Source organism: Ooceraea biroi, chromosome 8 (assembly GCF_003672135.1).
Source record: "Ooceraea biroi isolate clonal line C1 chromosome 8, Obir_v5.4, whole genome shotgun sequence".
NCBI lineage: Eukaryota > Metazoa > Arthropoda > Insecta > Hymenoptera > Formicidae > Ooceraea > Ooceraea biroi.
Genome location: NC_039513.1, coordinates 3,375,626 through 3,391,781, shown reverse-complemented (window position 1 = coordinate 3,391,781; position 16,156 = coordinate 3,375,626). Strand labels below are relative to the sequence as shown.

At 39.6% G+C, this 16,156-nt stretch overlaps 3 protein-coding genes across 6 annotated transcripts; 1 reads left to right on the top strand and 2 right to left on the bottom strand.

Annotated features, from left to right (window-relative positions):
• Positions 1-81: 81 nt before the first annotated feature.
• Positions 82-3,942, bottom strand: LOC105274845 (RNA-binding protein 28). The gene is made up of 11 exons (XM_026971686.1): positions 3,721-3,942; positions 3,492-3,649; positions 3,159-3,327; positions 2,762-3,081; positions 2,339-2,679; positions 1,724-2,234; positions 1,459-1,624; positions 1,160-1,377; positions 918-1,067; positions 468-839; positions 82-343 (listed from the first exon to the last, which is right to left on the bottom strand). The coding sequence occupies exons 1-11, from the start codon at positions 3,737-3,739 to the stop codon at positions 215-217; spliced, it is 2,553 nt and encodes an 850-aa protein (XP_026827487.1). The 5' UTR covers positions 3,740-3,942; the 3' UTR covers positions 82-214.
• Positions 3,943-4,399: 457 nt separating this feature from the next.
• LOC105274844 (transmembrane protein 131) lies at positions 4,400-14,872 on the top strand. Of its 4 annotated transcripts, none has more exons than XM_026971684.1 (23): positions 4,400-4,625; positions 5,422-5,486; positions 5,742-5,770; positions 6,501-6,584; positions 6,667-6,790; positions 6,882-6,995; positions 7,230-7,352; positions 7,444-7,607; positions 7,677-7,863; positions 7,991-8,099; positions 8,193-8,452; positions 8,546-8,962; positions 9,042-9,230; positions 9,329-9,557; positions 9,669-10,050; positions 10,148-10,366; positions 10,479-10,618; positions 10,831-12,146; positions 12,368-12,698; positions 12,789-13,222; positions 13,298-13,499; positions 13,598-13,770; positions 13,835-14,872. In XM_026971684.1, the coding sequence occupies exons 1-23, from the start codon at positions 4,532-4,534 to the stop codon at positions 13,922-13,924; spliced, it is 5,475 nt and encodes a 1,824-aa protein (XP_026827485.1). In that variant the 5' UTR covers positions 4,400-4,531; the 3' UTR covers positions 13,925-14,872. The 4 variants fall into 4 exon arrangements, with proteins under 4 accessions (XP_026827485.1, XP_026827484.1, XP_026827483.1 ...); XM_026971683.1 differs by having other exon boundaries at positions 7,665-7,863; XM_026971682.1 differs by having other exon boundaries at positions 6,483-6,584.
• Positions 14,459-16,148, bottom strand: LOC105274843 (cilia- and flagella-associated protein 97). The gene is made up of 2 exons (XM_011331293.3): positions 15,420-16,148; positions 14,459-15,248 (listed from the first exon to the last, which is right to left on the bottom strand). The coding sequence occupies exons 1-2, from the start codon at positions 16,086-16,088 to the stop codon at positions 15,165-15,167; spliced, it is 753 nt and encodes a 250-aa protein (XP_011329595.1). The 5' UTR covers positions 16,089-16,148; the 3' UTR covers positions 14,459-15,164.
• Positions 16,149-16,156: the final 8 nt, after the last annotated feature.

The following is a 16,156-nucleotide window of genomic DNA, read 5'->3' as shown; positions in this document are numbered from 1 at the left end:
CAATAGGTACCGGCGGTGGCCATCAAGTGGATCTAGGAAGTCTACCGTAAGAAATGAATCAACCAACAATAGAAAGCGAAATTTTGATTATAAACTTACTTTTTTAATTCATATGTTACAGAAGTAACAGTACATACTAAATGGATATTGCAAATATTTTGCGGAATATCCTTACATCTTATAAATATTAATTATTTAGATATTTAGATAGATATTAAGATTGACTTGTTGATTCGTACCATTTCGATTTCTTCAAGTTAATTCCTTTCAATTTACTTCTATAATTATTTAGGAGTTTATTGAAGTTTGCGTCATCTTCATCAAACTTTTTCTTCTGCTTCACCTATAAGAAAAATGTTTGAAAGCAATTTAACAAGATAGAAATTTGTATAAAAATTAAGACAGAGATAATTAAGATATATTAAAGATTAATAAAGATATAATGAAGAAAGAGATGTATATCTTACTGGCATGTTTTCCTGTCTTCTCTTTGCCTTCTCCTTTTTCAGAGTTTTTAGTTCTTTAGTCATTTTATTTACTTTTTTCTGTTTCTTCACCGTCTGCATATGTAACTGAGCTTGCGACTTAAGATTGTAATTTGATCTCAATCTATCCTGACCCAAATTACCAGTAATGCCAGCGTACGGCTTTTCATCCGAATTATCTGATTTTCTAGCTTTAAGCCGTTTGATTGGTACTTTTTCTTCTTTAGCGTCTTCGCGTTTCCTTTTATTGTTATTTCCAGACCACAAAGGATTACGATCACGACTTTTTTGAATTCTTCTTTCTTTTGCATTTACTAAAATACGATTTTCGATCGAGAATCCAAGTATAGGCCTCTACAAAAAAACAAATTCACAAAATTTGAGAATAAAACTTATTAACAATTTACAAAAAATTTATTCATGATATCTTACTCTGGTTTTGGAAAATATATTCGGGTTGTTATTTAAACTTCTCAAAGCCTTCAATGCATCCTCGTGAGTCGTGAAAGCAACGAATCCATATTCTTTTGACTTTCCTTTTCCAGTTGCATCTACATTTTTCAAGTCACGCATAACTCGCGCCTGAAGAAAATGTTTTAAATGAGATTTTCACTAAAGTTTTCATATTGCTTCTTCTTATTAGACATAACGTTTGTATTATTCAATACAATTACCTCCTTAATTACAGCTTTGGGACCGCTGTGATTTTTACATATTTGTCTAAGTTTCGCGTCATCTAAGTCGGGAGGTAAATTATGAACGGCGAGCCGTACCCTCGACACGAACATATTTAAATTACGCAACATCTGTGATTTCCATTGTTCCAATTTCAGACGTTTTTCCATGTCGGATACCGATACGCTTACCGCGGCTGGACTTCCAGCTAACACAACTAGAAATCAACAATACAGATAATTACAGAAAATTTCTTTGCATATTTTTCGCTGGAATATTTCGTTATTCTTATAAATACCTCCTTCCTTGATGAGATACAAATTTCTGGTATCTTTAATTCTTTGCTCTTTCAAACTTTTCTTATTTAAAACTTCATTCCTATGTAATGCTCGATGCACCTCGATTATTTGATCACGCAAACGTAATTCATTGCTAGCTAAACACTTCTCGGCGTCTTGAACATGCTGTAACGAAACGTACCTCACAATTTAATTATTATAAAAATGTGAACCGCAAAAAGAAAATTAGAATTTGAACTTGAAGACTAATAAAACAGAATTTACCTGAAATTTAACAAATGCGGTACCTCTGGAATATTCCGTCAAGGGATCGATGCATACGAGAGCGTAATCAACGGGTCCGAATTGCTTCATGTACTCTTTGAGTTCGTCATTTTTTACTGAGAATGGTAGATTTTTTAAGAAAACCGTTTTTCCTTCGCTGACATCGTTAGATATTCGTCGTGGATGTTTTGTATTGGAACGATTGTATTCATCTTTTTCTTCTTTAATAGATTGATTAATTGTAATATTAATATTGTCCTTATCATCATCATCATCATCATCATCATCATCATCATCATTAGCCTCATCATCATTATTTCTTTCATCATTGTCAGTATCTTCAGATTCATCTTTAATTTCTACCTCCTCTTCATCAGGTTCATCATCCTTCTCATCCTCACCATTATTTTTACTTTCATCATTGTCAGTATCTTCAGATTCATCTTTAATTTCTGCCTCCTCGTCATCAGATTCATCATCCGCTTTTCTACTTTCCATTGTAACCTCTTTGCTGTAAAATTATCATTAATTGCACAGAAAAAGAAAAAGCAATAATTATTATTAGTACAATAAAAACAATTAATTATACATAATTGGAATTCTTTAAATAAATACCTGTCTGCTTCAGCATCCAAATCACTTTCAATCTCATCGTTGTCGATTTTTACTTCTGAGATATAATGTTCATTTTCATCAATAGATTCGGTTTTCATTTCAGATTTCACATCTGCACCATTCTGAGAAAATTTATTTTTCGGTACAGCCCAGTCAACCACCATGGCTCTGTCCAAAAGCGGCTTCATATTTGCATGATGTATGGCCTTAGCAGCACTTTGTACAAGATTAAATTGCAGAAATGCAACTCCAGTCGGTTTACCATCGGGTTTGGTTAAAATCTTTATTTCTTCTATCTCACCATATTGTGAAAAATGTTCTTTTAAATTATCCTCTGTAATCTGAAGTGATACTATTATACAAAACAATTACAAACAAATAAGTAGCAGCACGCATGAGAAGAAATCTTCGGTAATCATGTACCTTGAAAGCTAAATTTCGTATCACGATCTTAGCACGTTTTTTCTGTTTCATTTTTTTTAGGATCTTCCTTCTCCTTTGCTTTCTCACAATGTCCTTCTCTTTCATAATTCTTTTCTGATGTGTCTTACTGCTGCCTTGTTCCTCATCGTTTTCATGTTCGTCGTGTTCTTTGTGAGTACCTTGAGTATCTTCTTCCTGAGTGTCTTGAGAAGAACGATACCCATAATTTTTATTAGTTTGTTGATCATCGGCAAGACCTTTCTCAAGTTTCTCACAAAATCTGGATTTTGATATAGCCCAATTGCTGTATATAGTTCGTCCTGCAAATATATGCGATTTAAAATTAAAATTATATTTCATTAAAAACGATCAAAACATAATAAAATCAAATAAATACCAAGAAGCTCTTTTTTGTTGGTGTTAAAGATTGCTTTTGATGCATCCTCCACATGTCTGAAACGTATAAAACCACATCCAACTAAACTTCCATCTGGACGCTTTAGAAGGTTGATTTCTGTGATTTCGCCAAACGGCTGATAAAACTTTCGCACATCTTTCTCTGTTACCTGACGAAGTAAGATTGTGATTCTTAAATTATATTGAATATAAAAATATTGATTGGAGATCAGCGATATGCAATACTGATTTTAATATTCAATAGTATTAAATTTAATTTTATATTCAATAATATTATATATATGTAATATTGATTAATAATGTTTGTAAATACCTTGAATGATAAATTTCTCACGATTATTCGGGAGTTTTGACCATTTTCATTTGCATTGTCAATCTTGTTTGCCTCTGAATTTTCAGCTCTTTCCTTCCTCCTCAATTTTGCTTTCTTTCGATACACCCAAGATAATTTTTTCCTATCATTCCTTCGGTCTAAAAATTATAAATATTGATTGTAGAAACTGAAATTATTTGTTTCTTGATCACGTTACTGGAATGCTTACCAAAAGCTAGTTTACCCATTCTTTTATTAGCTTCTGTTCTCTAATGAAATATATTCTTTCTAATTATTGCTATGCTTTAATGAAATAGAATAAAATGACATTACATTTAATTACAGGAGAAAAATGTGACCTATAATAATTGATATACAATTTACACGATTTCTGTACAAGGTATTCGAACTGTTTATCTTAGGTTAGAGCACCACATGCTCAGTGCATCCGGTTAACTCGAATATTGATGATCGATAAGTATCTAGTACTATCGATCTCGATCTCGATCTCGATATTATTCAAACTTGCTCAAATGATTCAACAGAAATAATAATCCTCCATCAAAACTTTTGAGAACAAAGCATAAAGAAAATTTAATGTAATCTATTTGTAAATACGAAAAATATATTTCAGCTCGTCGGAAAGATGAATCAAAATAGTTTATGAATTTCACGAAAATAATCAAATAGTTCAACAAGTTCACGAAAAATACAGTAATGCAAAATGCAGCAAACGATACGAAATATGAGAAATACGGAAAATCAATATTTTATAATGAAATAATGGAAGAAAAATAAAAAAGAAGAATTTCGAAACTGATTTCCAAACCGATTCGAAATTCCCCATGAGCGATCAGTGGCTCCGTCGACGGCGGTCGCGCGCGTTACGTCCGCGGCGCGGCAGCGGAATCGATACCGCGCGCTTCGATAGTACCGAAGTATGGCCGAGAGCGGACTCTCATGTCTGCTAAAGACAAAATAGCGAACGACAGGAGCACCCGACACAACAGCAGTGCAGCAGCATCAGCCGCGGTGTTATTATGCCCGAAAAAAAGGTGCTCTACTGTCTGCTCCTGCTGACGCTACTGGACGCGACGTTGCAAATCCGGTCGTCGCTGCACGGCCACAACAATGGTGAGTATCTCTCTCCATCTCCTTCCTTTTCTCTCTCTCTCTCGCTCTCTTCCTCTCTCTCCCCTTTCGCATGACTATTTCGATGCGGACCGGAACGATTCGCGTCCGACAACAACAAACGTTCGCCTGGCGATGATCGCGCGTGAAATCCCGCAACGATACGTCGTCGCGACGAACGCGATAAAAGCGTCGGCTCGCGATTCGCGACTTCGCGCGGTGCCGTCGTGCCGTCTATGAAGGTCATGTCGCGCGCGAGCTTTACGCGCCAAGCGCCGTCACGCGACCCGCGGCTCTGGCGGAGCGCGACCTTATCAGTTCACGTTTCTCGTTCCCCGAATCTTCCTGAAAAATTCTCGTGACAACGACGGAGCGATTATAACCTCAGCTCCACAGCTGACACGACTCTTCTTCTGTCATGACTAAGATGTTTACACCGCGCGAAACGCGACGTTTGCGTGCGAAGTTTAAGCCCTTGTCGCAGAAACTTGACAGCGCCGTCGTAATTTTAAATTAAATTTTTAAGTATAGAACAGCGTTATCTAGATGTGAATTATTGATGGTAATTCAACTTTTGTCTGTTATTTTGGTTTTGTAAATGTACTTGCCAATAATATATATCAGTATGTAACTTAATTTTGATGTACAAATTATTGAAATAAGAGATTAATACAGTTTAGTTATTTTTGTATTATTATGAATTTTAATTGTCGTTTATTTAATTCCATTGTACCTTTAAATATATGCATCTATATGTATGCATTATGTATAAATGCAGATGTATTCTGATATTTTGTAGCCTTCGTTCAGGATGACAACGATGTTCAATATCTTTTGGATAATATGCCAATATCTATGCATAAGGTTAGTAATATTGTTGTAGAGTAGACAGTGCTTTGTACAACGTTTATTTGGTTATTATTATGTATCATAATTCAAATGTCTCTAAAGAAATATATAAATGTGAAATTGCATTGCGCACAATTTTACTTTTATTCATAAAGAATAATGCATAAATTATTCTAATTATAAATCCCTATCATACTTTTTATTAAATGTAACTAAATGTAAATTATATGTGTAGCAAAGATATTGTATTGGAATTGTTTTTATTTATAGGATTTTCCTAATACAGTACATGGGGCTGGGTAAGCATAATACTCATAAGATAATGGTGAGTGGAAGTAGGAAAGGTACTTCATTACAAACTTTCCTTTTAATAGTCATGTTAGATATATATAATAACAATAGTTATTATATCATAGCAGGGTATTCTGCGTATGTATCATAAAGATCTCTTTGTAAGCTTCCCTGCGTTCTCTTCAAAACAGAATTTACATGCATATATTTCATTACATAATGTATGTGCATATCAACTTGATCTGCAAACAAGTTATCTCGTATTTCTGCATGATGTATGGATCGCATGAAAATCTGCCAAGTTTGAATGACTTGCAGAATTATTATTAAACCAGAAATAACTCGTATACTTCTTATGTTACATATTAAAAAAAAACCACGAGCAAATACATACGCATATATCTGTTCTATTTGTAAACAGTTCTCTCAACAAGATTAGATTAAAGAAATTTTAAAAGGAAATCTATTTATTATATACGTCGTTACATAATAATGTTAATAATAACATATGTAATTATTGAAGTAAATATTAGAAGAATTTCTTGAACAATCATTTCATTGCATCATTCTAACAAAAAAGCTGGGATTCTGAACATTGCTTCACTAACAGCACATCGAATCGACTTCAAACTAATTGTTCTTATACCTTTCCTATTTTCAATTTCCACTATTACAAGTATCCGGTTCTTGTTTCCGATAGAATGGTTTAATACTGAACAGCATTGCTATATCTTTAAGGGATACTCCATTGGACGAAGATAAAATGGAAGATTCGCTCTCTCACATTTCCTTTGAACCAAGCATCTTGGATTTCAAAGAAAGGTACATAGTGTTTTAACGTTACGCGATTAACGTGATTTAATGTAAGGCAAATTACATCGCGATGTAATTCTTTTTCTCGTAGACAACTTGGTATTCCTCACCAAGAGACTGTGATCATGTTTAACAAAGATCACAACAAAACTATACATCTTTCATCGATATCGGGAAATACACGTCATTTCCATTCGTCATTTTTTCAAAACAAAGTGAGTTCAATTATCAATTTATTCATAGTAATTCTAGAGTGACAAAAGCAGATTCAAAAAATCCGGTATTAATGGCTGCTGCTTGTCGCAGGTAATTCCACCACTGGGGAACACGACATTTAATGTTGTCTTTCTTGGTCGAGACGAGGGTGATATTGATACACATCTTTTTATACATACTTCAGATGGGACACTAAAGTATCAGGTAATACATGGTTTTCGGCTATAAGTTGACCCTTTCGAACTGGGATCCAGTCACATACGTACTATTAAGTCTTGACGTAGGACAGATATGTCTGATTTGGAATTTAGGATTGAAAGAACTTGTTTTAGGACATATGTATGTATACATATACTAATAGATTCGAAAGAGTTAATGCTTTTAACAAGGCATTAACTTTTAATGTACATTTTTAACAAGGCGTTTCTAATTCCGTAGGTCAAAGGAATAAGTGTCAGTAGCCCGTATAGACTCAGACCCGTAGTCGATGTCAAGTTACCATTAAATGCATCTTTTACACCTCTTATATATATGCACAATCCACATCCAGAAGCTTTACAAGTACGTGAATATCATCTGCATTGATCATAATTACGTGTCAGGCACTTTAAATAATTCATAACTTGGCTTGGATTGTTTTGTGCGAACGAAGGTTGTGGAAGTATACAGCAGTGGTGGAGAGTTTCAATTAGAACTACCCTCAGGCGAGCCAGAAGGCAGTCGCGATTTATGGGAAATTCTACCTTACCAAACAAAGCCTATCATCCGACTACGTTTCAATGCTTACGCGGAGAAGAATCATACAGCATACGTTAGGTTGGTTAAAGAGAACACTCAAACATGCTCCGTTTATGAAATATCGTTAATATGTAGGGTCTGCTGCAGATTTAAAGTGAACAACACCGCTGAGATCCTCGTGGTAGCAGTTGAAGTCGAGGTGAAAAGTGGAGCTGGTCTTCATTGGGGTGGGAGTTCTGGAGTAATTAATCTAGGTATGGGTGGTTCGCTACAGCCACCCATTCGCCATCCTATTGCTTTAAAAAATTCCGCCAAAAAAGCAATCAAAGTTGTGGTGAGTTACATGCGCTCAGACTAGTCAGATCTGCTTAAATTAAGCTAGAATTAAGTTGAACAGAGAACATGTACATATATATTTCTGCCGAGATATTACTAAGCAGAGTTTGTAATGTTTCTCGTAGAATATTATAAATACACCTGTATCAAAAGCATTAAAACTGCATTTTGAGCCAGCAATAATTCCGGGAGAGACAGATATACCAATCGCCATTGGAATGCTGGTTTACGATTGTAAGATTACAACATTGCCTATCGTAAAGTAGAAAAAAAGACGCGCAATTATCATTAGCAATTAGATTAACTTCTTCTTGTTGATCTTCTCAGGGAAAACCGGTTTGGACTTGCAACACTTTAAAGGCAAGTTAATAATAAAAGCAATAGGTCCAGGTGGCTCTAGTCAGAAATTAGCAATTCCGTGGGTGGCCCAAGTGCTGCAAGGTGGATTAGAAGTAAACACATCGATTACCCATTATTGTTCTCCGCAGTCCAATCAAGCGCGGAACTTTAGCGTGGTGAACAAATTTAAATTACCGTTAGCTATTACGAACGTCACGATGTGTTCGAACGCGAAATCGCTTTTTACGGTACGCCGCATCCCTCAATATTCTTTTAATCAACGAACATGATAACTTTCACTTTGCAACTACTTTTATAATGCTTATCGCCTTATTTTTCAGATAAAAGATTTTACTCCTAGAGTAATAAAGCCTGATCAGAAGGTCAATATATTTTCTTTACAACTTGCCAAAGAACGGAAAGGTGATAACGTAAAGATGGAGTCGTCGATATTGATACACTCGAACGTATCCGTGACCGAGGTTCCGCTGTTAAGCTACGACGGCAAAGTGAGAAAGATCATGCCGGGCGAGAAGGAGGACGACATGGGAACAATGAATTTCGGTACCGTGGGAAGCGGCACCGAGAACGAGGCGATTTTCGCGCTGGAGAATCAGAATCCCGTTAACGTGGAGCTGCACGGCTGGGGCGTGAACATGCCCGGCGCGGTATTGGAACTGATGGGATGTCAGAGCGGTCCCGCGGATCTGTTGGATAAGGAATTTCGAAATATAACTGTGTGCAGCCACTCTGGAAACGTGAGTGCTCTGGTACAAAACTCGCATTCGATTTATTACGATGCTAGTATTGATATTTTAATATGAATCTTCGTTTCAGCAATACATCAAGCCGGGATTCTTGGCGATATTCAAGATTAAAGTAAAGACTCCCGTGGTTGAGGAAGACACGATTGTTGGTGACGTGTTCGTGCGAACAACGTACGAGCGATTTACATTGCCGGTTTACATGCGAGTCGCGCACGGCAGAATTTCCTTGAAGAAGCTTATTTTTACTGATTGCTTCCCCGTAAGTTATTCCTTTCTCTCTCTTTTATTTCTTTCGAGTATTTTATCCCCTTTAAAATGCCTCCGAAACTTTATGTAGCCTTATTTTGTATCAAACAGGGATCAATCTGCGTGCAACAAGTGAAGGTACACTCCACGTTCTCGAGACCGATGGAGATTACGCATATCGCGCCCATAAACAAGGACGACAGGATAAAGTACATCCCGCTGGAGGAGGCTACGATGCCAGTCATATCTAAGGGTGAGACCAACATTGGCTCGATACAGATCGATTCCTCGGTGATCTGCAAACAGCACTGTTACTTAGGTTTACCGGTGGAAACCAGTAGTAAGCAGTACATTTTTACTCTTTTATTATTATTATTATTATATTAATTTTATTCCTTAATTGTTTTCAGCCGCCCGTATTGCTATTTAGTAATTGTATCTCGCCTTGCAGCAGGAAGTCAGTGGTTGAACACGATGAGCCTTCCCTCGCACACTCGCGACTCCGACTTGAACCTGCTGAACGCGCGGTACATGCGTTTCGTCAACTCCACTACGGGCGGCTCGTGGGACAACGTCACGATGCGGCTGGATACGACCGAGGTGCGTGGGCACAAGTTCTACGTGAACATCAAACCGTTTTGGCCGAGCCTGTTGGCCGGCTCCGGCAATATAAAGAACAAGAGTGTCCTGATGTTCCCACTGACGCAAGTCGGCAACACGTCGTACTGCGCGATCAAGCTGCACAATCCGAGCATGAGCCCGCTGATAGTCCAGCTGGTGATGGACTGGAGTTACCCTCAAGGAGTGCGTCTTTATCACTCCTTGCCGATGAAGTAAGAATGGCCAATTGTAGCTTCATTAACGATGCTTTGCAACAAATCATTTTACCGTATTGGATCGCGAATTGACATCTCTTTAATGTCCGTGTAGATTTAAGCCTGCGTGCGCGGAATGCTCGTCTACGGTCCCAGAAGAGTTCAAGCTGGAGGAGAACGAGGCGGACGAGCGAGGACTGTTCGAGAAACAGTGGGGTGTACCGGTAGCGCCTCAGTCGCTACCCTTGTACTTGTACCCTGCGGAATCGAGGACGATCCGCGTAGCATATACACCCCTCTCCGCTTCAGTGTCGTCTGGTTTTTTATATATTAGGTAAATTACTCACGGGGCGTGGAGAAAGGGAGGAGATATTGAGATTAAGCAGGATTAAAGTGTTACGCTGCTGTTCCTTATGTATTGACGTGATGTTTTAATGGCTTTCCAGAAATAATATGACTATTTTAGAAGTGCTACGTATGACTGGCCGAGGTGCGAGTGCACAATTTAGGTTCGACAATCGTAAGCCGGGCTCGACTGCGCCCCTGCTGTTCGAACTGGCGGACAAACATCTTAAAAATTGCGAACGTATGTACGTTTCCTCACTTTTAAGGCCTCACGGTTTAAGGGAAGATCTGCATCTTTCTACAGTTTTCATCGTTTCCCTTCATCCTTGCGTTCGCTAATTTTGCTGCAACTTGAGCTTTGTGCATCACACATTTCTCAAATGTTTAATTTTGCTTTAATGTCACTTGGCCAAAACGAGATGTTCCTCACAAAATTGCCTCTTTTTATTTTAGGAGAGCGCGGCACGACTCCTACTCTCACCGTAAAACGATCTTTCCTGGCTAGAAATACGGGGGAGCTACCGATCGAGATCTACGGTTTCGAGATCAACGGCCTGCCTTGCGAGGGCTACGGCTTTCAGGTACTCAATTGCTCGTCCTTCAAGCTGGATTCGAATGCGACGAAAAAGATCGAGGTAGCGTTCACACCGGACTTTACGTTGTCACGCGTGGAGCGGAAGCTACTCGTGTTGACCAGCGTCGGGCCGGACAGCGGCGGCGAGGATATGGAGAATGGCGTGATGATACTTAATCTGCAGGCGACTTTGCCGACGCATTTGTTAGATTTGTGCGCGTCGGTGCTCGCCAGACCGCCATGGGAACGTACGATGCAGTGGATTGCCATCGGCGTCTCGATAATAGTGTTCTTGTTGGTTGTCGTCGTCTCGTTTTTTGAGGCGGACCGGATACTACATAGTGCACTAGCCAGTTACTCGAAGGAGAGCACGGTGCAACCACCCCTGGATCTAAGACTGTTGTCACACGTTTCGGTGCACAATACACAGACGCAAATTAGCGGCAGCGGCAGCGGTGGTGGTAGCAGCGACGGTGGCGGCGGTGCCAATAACAAACAAGAGAAAACGAACGACGAGAAGAGCAAGACGAGGAAAGACGAAACGTTCCCTGATTGGACGTTGATGAACGTGAAAAAATGCAAAGATAAAGACTCGCAGAGAGGGCTGAAGATTCCGGACTGGACCGCCGAGGAGGAACGCAAATTCAAACTGGATACCGAGTCCAAGGACCTGCTGTCTTTCAAACGATGCGATGAACCCGCTAACGCGGACAACAACGCAAACGCCATAAACGCAGCAAATACGTGCGGGTCGAAAAAGAAGAATAATAAGAAGCAGAACAACAGCCAGGAAGCTGCATCGGACAATTACGCGGTGAACGATACGCTTGCGGACACTCAGATCAGTCAAGAGAAGAAATGTACCGTGAACGTGACAACGAAGTCGAGCCCTACGTCAAACAGAAAGGGAAAACCACAACCGACGACGCAGCCGAGTGCTAAGGAAGAGTCAAAGCTGGTTGACCACGAAGTCCAAGTGGACGCCGGAATTATTAATAACAATCGAACCAATAAAGTGGACAACAAGCGAAATAAGCAGACGAGTAGTAGCGGAAACAACAGTAATCACAATAATCATGTTTCGTTGAAAAAACTCGAGTCGGCGAGCATTCAAAAGATCGTTCACCTTTCAGAGGAAGAGACCTCGTCCACGACAACGGAAAGTTCGACTCATGATGAAACGAATTTGTGTAAAGTAAGTTCAAGTTCACGTAAACTTATGGCAAATTATAGTAATTATAAGGAATAATAATTAACCTTTTCGTGACGACGACTGCGTTAGAAACGAAAGAGTTAAACCGCATTCGTTAATCGTGATCAAATTTGTTTTCCAAAACTGAGAAAATGTTGGTTGTCGATGAATTAATTATGTGGATAAGCCGTTTCTGAATTAAGAAAGCTTGTTCTCTCATGCAGGGTTTCGAGCAGTCGTACGGGAAGCAAGAAAAGCTCCAAAGAAAGCCGATATCTAAGAAAAGCAAACCTCAGTCTATTCCTCCTGTGCCATGCGTAGATTATAAGGATAATTACGAAGGCGACTGTGATGACGATGAGTACGATAAGGAGAAGCAGAATGACCCGAACAGATGGAAAACGAGTACTACTAGATCTACCACGAAATCGCACCACGTTCATACCTCGCGCACCGTTGAGTCATCTTTCAAGTTACCACGTCAGAATAAGAATCCACCACGAAAGGAGAAATCGGTTCAGAAACGTCGTGGAGCCGACAAAACGCATGTGAAAAGTACGTTATTTACGTTTTGCTACATTATCATATCATCACAATTCTATTGGCTATAGATTTTTCTTATTCTTAAATGTTTAAATTTTGCAGCTTCTACCGTGAACGGGAATATGAGCCAGAAAGAGGACGTAACGCGCGTCATGGGAACAATTCCTACTCCTACGCCACCCCCGCCCTCTTACTGGGGCGAGAACAGGGCCAAGTTCAGCGACGTGGTAGCGCGGAGCCAGGAACTCGTCTCGTTCGCCAATCTGAATCACGTAAATCACAAGAGTCAGACGAGCACGTCGAATCTGCCGACGATGTTCAGCACCGACGTAAAGGACGTTCAATACGCTAAGACACAATCGGCGCAAGAATTGCTGCAAGCACCGAGGGAGTACAGTTTGATGTCGAAACCAGCTCCTCCCCTCTGCATCGCGACTCTGGAGAAGGATAAAGCCCTCGATCCGGATCCCCTGATTTTACAACCGGATTCGCAGCATTCGAACAGTTATTTCATCAACGCGTTCACGGAACATCCTGTAAGTGACAATTCGAGTCAGGTCGATTTTTCGAACAGCGTCAAGTCAAACGTTCACTCATCGTGCTGTCGGCAGTTCGAGCGTGAGCTGGTACCGTACGACGATCTTCCAGAAACTGACGAACCTCTAGTAGAATTGGAGACTCCCGAGGAGGACACGCGGTGCCAATTATGGGAGGATACTAGTCCTATGATAAATTTACTGTCAGACAATACAAACGGATTTCAGTTGGAGTCGTCGAAAATCACGGAGAAACCTGTTCTATCTGATTTGAAAGGTATCAGTCTCTACGAGAAAATCGGCATCGCAATTATGAAAAGAAGCTTTCAATGCAATTCGCGTTTATGTTGTAAATTATAATGGATATAATTGCAGATAACTGGACAGTCGATACGAATTGGGAACCGTTGTACACCAGGGCGGCTGTTGGAGAGGAACGCAGTGGTGTCTGGGGTATCAACACGGGGGGTGTGTGGGCTGCGGCTCCATGGGGAGCGGCCGCACCGCCTATGGTGTCGCAACCGTTACAGTCCGAGTCGGATGCACAGGTAAAGTAACGGACATCAAAGGCATTGTGTGGATAAAAATGACGATTCTCGATGATCTTTTCAGGAAAGAACAGGCTTCGATCCATTTCGTTCGCTCAGCACAATATGGACACCATCGTCGACGGAATCATGGCGGTCGAAGCGCGAGGATTAATTATTGGGGACGTTTGGTTTTCTGACGTCGTATTGTCGATTTGTTTCACGATTTCTTTTTTTTTGGTTTGGAAAATTGAAAATAACAGTTTTTTGTAATAGCGACGATACGATTGCGACCGCGATGACGCGATACAGAGCTACGGAAATTGTTGTGTTTTGTTGCAACCGCGCTGCGCGAGCGTACTTTGTGATATAATTGTTACTATTATGTTATACGACATTGACGAAGCCTCACAAACGAGTTGTTTTCGTTCAGTCTTTTCTTGAACCAAAATCTAGGTGTTACAATTTTTGTTTTCTGTTTCGTTATTTAAAGCATGATAAAATACGTTAAATGACTGCAAGCGAAAAATGTTCGCCTACGTATTGCAGGATAATTGGAAATTTTGTTTTGGTTTTTTGGTTTTGTTGGTAAAAATTGAATACATGCTTGATCGAGGGACTACAGTGAAATGGAAATAGTACATATGGAATAGCAGAGTCGACATAACAAAAATAGGAGAAAAAAAAAGGAAAATACATTTTCATATTATAATCACAGCACGTATTAATTTAAAGAAACAACTATATCGTTATACATGGGCTTATATACGTAAATTTATAATTTGCTCCTTGACTACAGCACACCCTTTCTCTGCTCTCGCGATATTGTTCGGAGGAACACGGAGAAAAGAGAAGAAAAAAAAGAGAAACAGGAAAAAAAAGAGAGAAAATGCAATACTCGAGAATTCTGATCTTGGTATTAACCACGAGTGATAATTAAGTTATTCGAGACGAGTGAGAGCTGTGATTTTTTATAGTCTTGACTTGTAGAGATACCTTCACGCAAAATTTTCAAGACAAGTTTTACAAGGTTGCGTCGTATACAAAGTATGAAACGAAAGAAATGTGTACCTATTCTTCAAGACTGGTAATCGTTGTGTTTTAATAAAGAAGTCACAAAAAAGCAAAAAACGCACTAATGTATATTGTACTCAGGGAGAGCAGAAACTTTCTGTGATAGATCATCGAAGTGCATCACGACTTTCTCGTGCGCGAAACAACAGAAATATTCCGCATACGCGGAATTACTTCATGTAGATTAAAAGACGACAAAGCATGTGTGACAAAACCTCAAAGAATTTACATCACAATTTATACCTACGTAGATAATATTTATCAATTTATCAAATCTTAGTTTACTAGTTGATTCCGTTTCTCACGTTTCTAAGAAGTTTCTTCAACGTGTCATAAAAGTTCTATAAAAAAGTCAATCTACAACCCATTTGCGATGCATTCGCGAAGACGCGGGACTTTGCTTGTTGTATCCTTTTCAAAAGAATCTGCAAATAGAGTTTTTTAAATTATGTATCTTGCTGCATGATTTAATTTGTTTAAAAAAAAAAAATACAGAAATATATGTACGAAAGCGTGTTGCCGATATTTTATTTTTCATACGTTTTTATAGTTTGCTTCAAGTTTCGGTAGCGATATCCAGGAAGAAAAACCCATACCATATTATCGTCTTCTATTTTCTTCTGCAGCTTCCTCCTGTTTATCGCGGAGCTACTGATTTTAGGCGGAGCGGTGCATTCGTCGATGATCCTACTCCGTGGTCTCTGCTGCGCCATGATCTTTCTCAGCAGTAGCTCGTTTTCTCGCCCGATCCTACGCATTTCCTCGTCGGTGAAACTCATATTCCATCGTCTGCATCGCCTTGACCTGGCAAATCCACTCGCCGTTGTCGCGCGAGACGGCCTATCGTTCAGCGAGTAGGACTCGTCTTGGGAATCATCCTTCCACTCGTCAATTTCTGCATCCTGCTCCTTCGGACTGTGCCGAGGATCGTCAATGTGGAGCGAAAGTGATTTCAGGGATCCCAATGTGACGCTGGTGACCTCGGACTCGTCGCAGGACACATCGGAGCAGAAAGACTCGCCTGTGTACGCGGATTCATCGTCATCCTTACTCTCCAATGCAACTTTATCATCTTCTTGATGGGAAGCAGGACCCGGTTGCTCTAAAGTTGCCGCTTCTTCGGGCTCACTATCCTCCTCGTCGATTTCATGTATATTTGGAACGTTGTTAAAGTTGTCCCTTGTCTCACGAACTTCTTCGTCACTGTATAACGCGAGAGCATGCTGACATTCGCAAACGGTCTTAACTTCATCCGGATTTGTCATAGTGAGACGAAGATCATCGGAGACGACAGAGTAAAATCCAGCGAGGAAGATGGATTTGCCACTGATCT

Coding starts and splice junctions, on each gene's coding strand:
- LOC105274845 (XM_026971686.1), bottom strand. Junction 1,378..1,458: donor GTATCTCATCAAGGAAGGAG/GTATTTATAAGA, acceptor GTTGATTTCTAG/TTGTGTTAGCTGGAAGTCCA. Junction 840..917: donor ATATATTTTCCAAAACCAGA/GTAAGATATCAT, acceptor GTTTTTTTGTAG/AGGCCTATACTTGGATTCTC.
- LOC105274843 (XM_011331293.3), bottom strand. CDS start 16,088: ATGACAAATCCGGATGAAGTTAAGACCGTTTGCGAATGTCAGCATGCT. Junction 15,249..15,419: donor AAATAGAAGACGATAATATG/GTATGGGTTTTT, acceptor CTCTATTTGCAG/ATTCTTTTGAAAAGGATACA.
- LOC105274844 (XM_026971681.1), top strand. CDS start 4,532: ATGCCCGAAAAAAAGGTGCTCTACTGTCTGCTCCTGCTGACGCTACTG. Junction 7,353..7,443: donor CACATCCAGAAGCTTTACAA/GTACGTGAATAT, acceptor GTGCGAACGAAG/GTTGTGGAAGTATACAGCAG. Junction 7,608..7,664: donor AATCATACAGCATACGTTAG/GTTGGTTAAAGA, acceptor GTTAATATGTAG/GGTCTGCTGCAGATTTAAAG.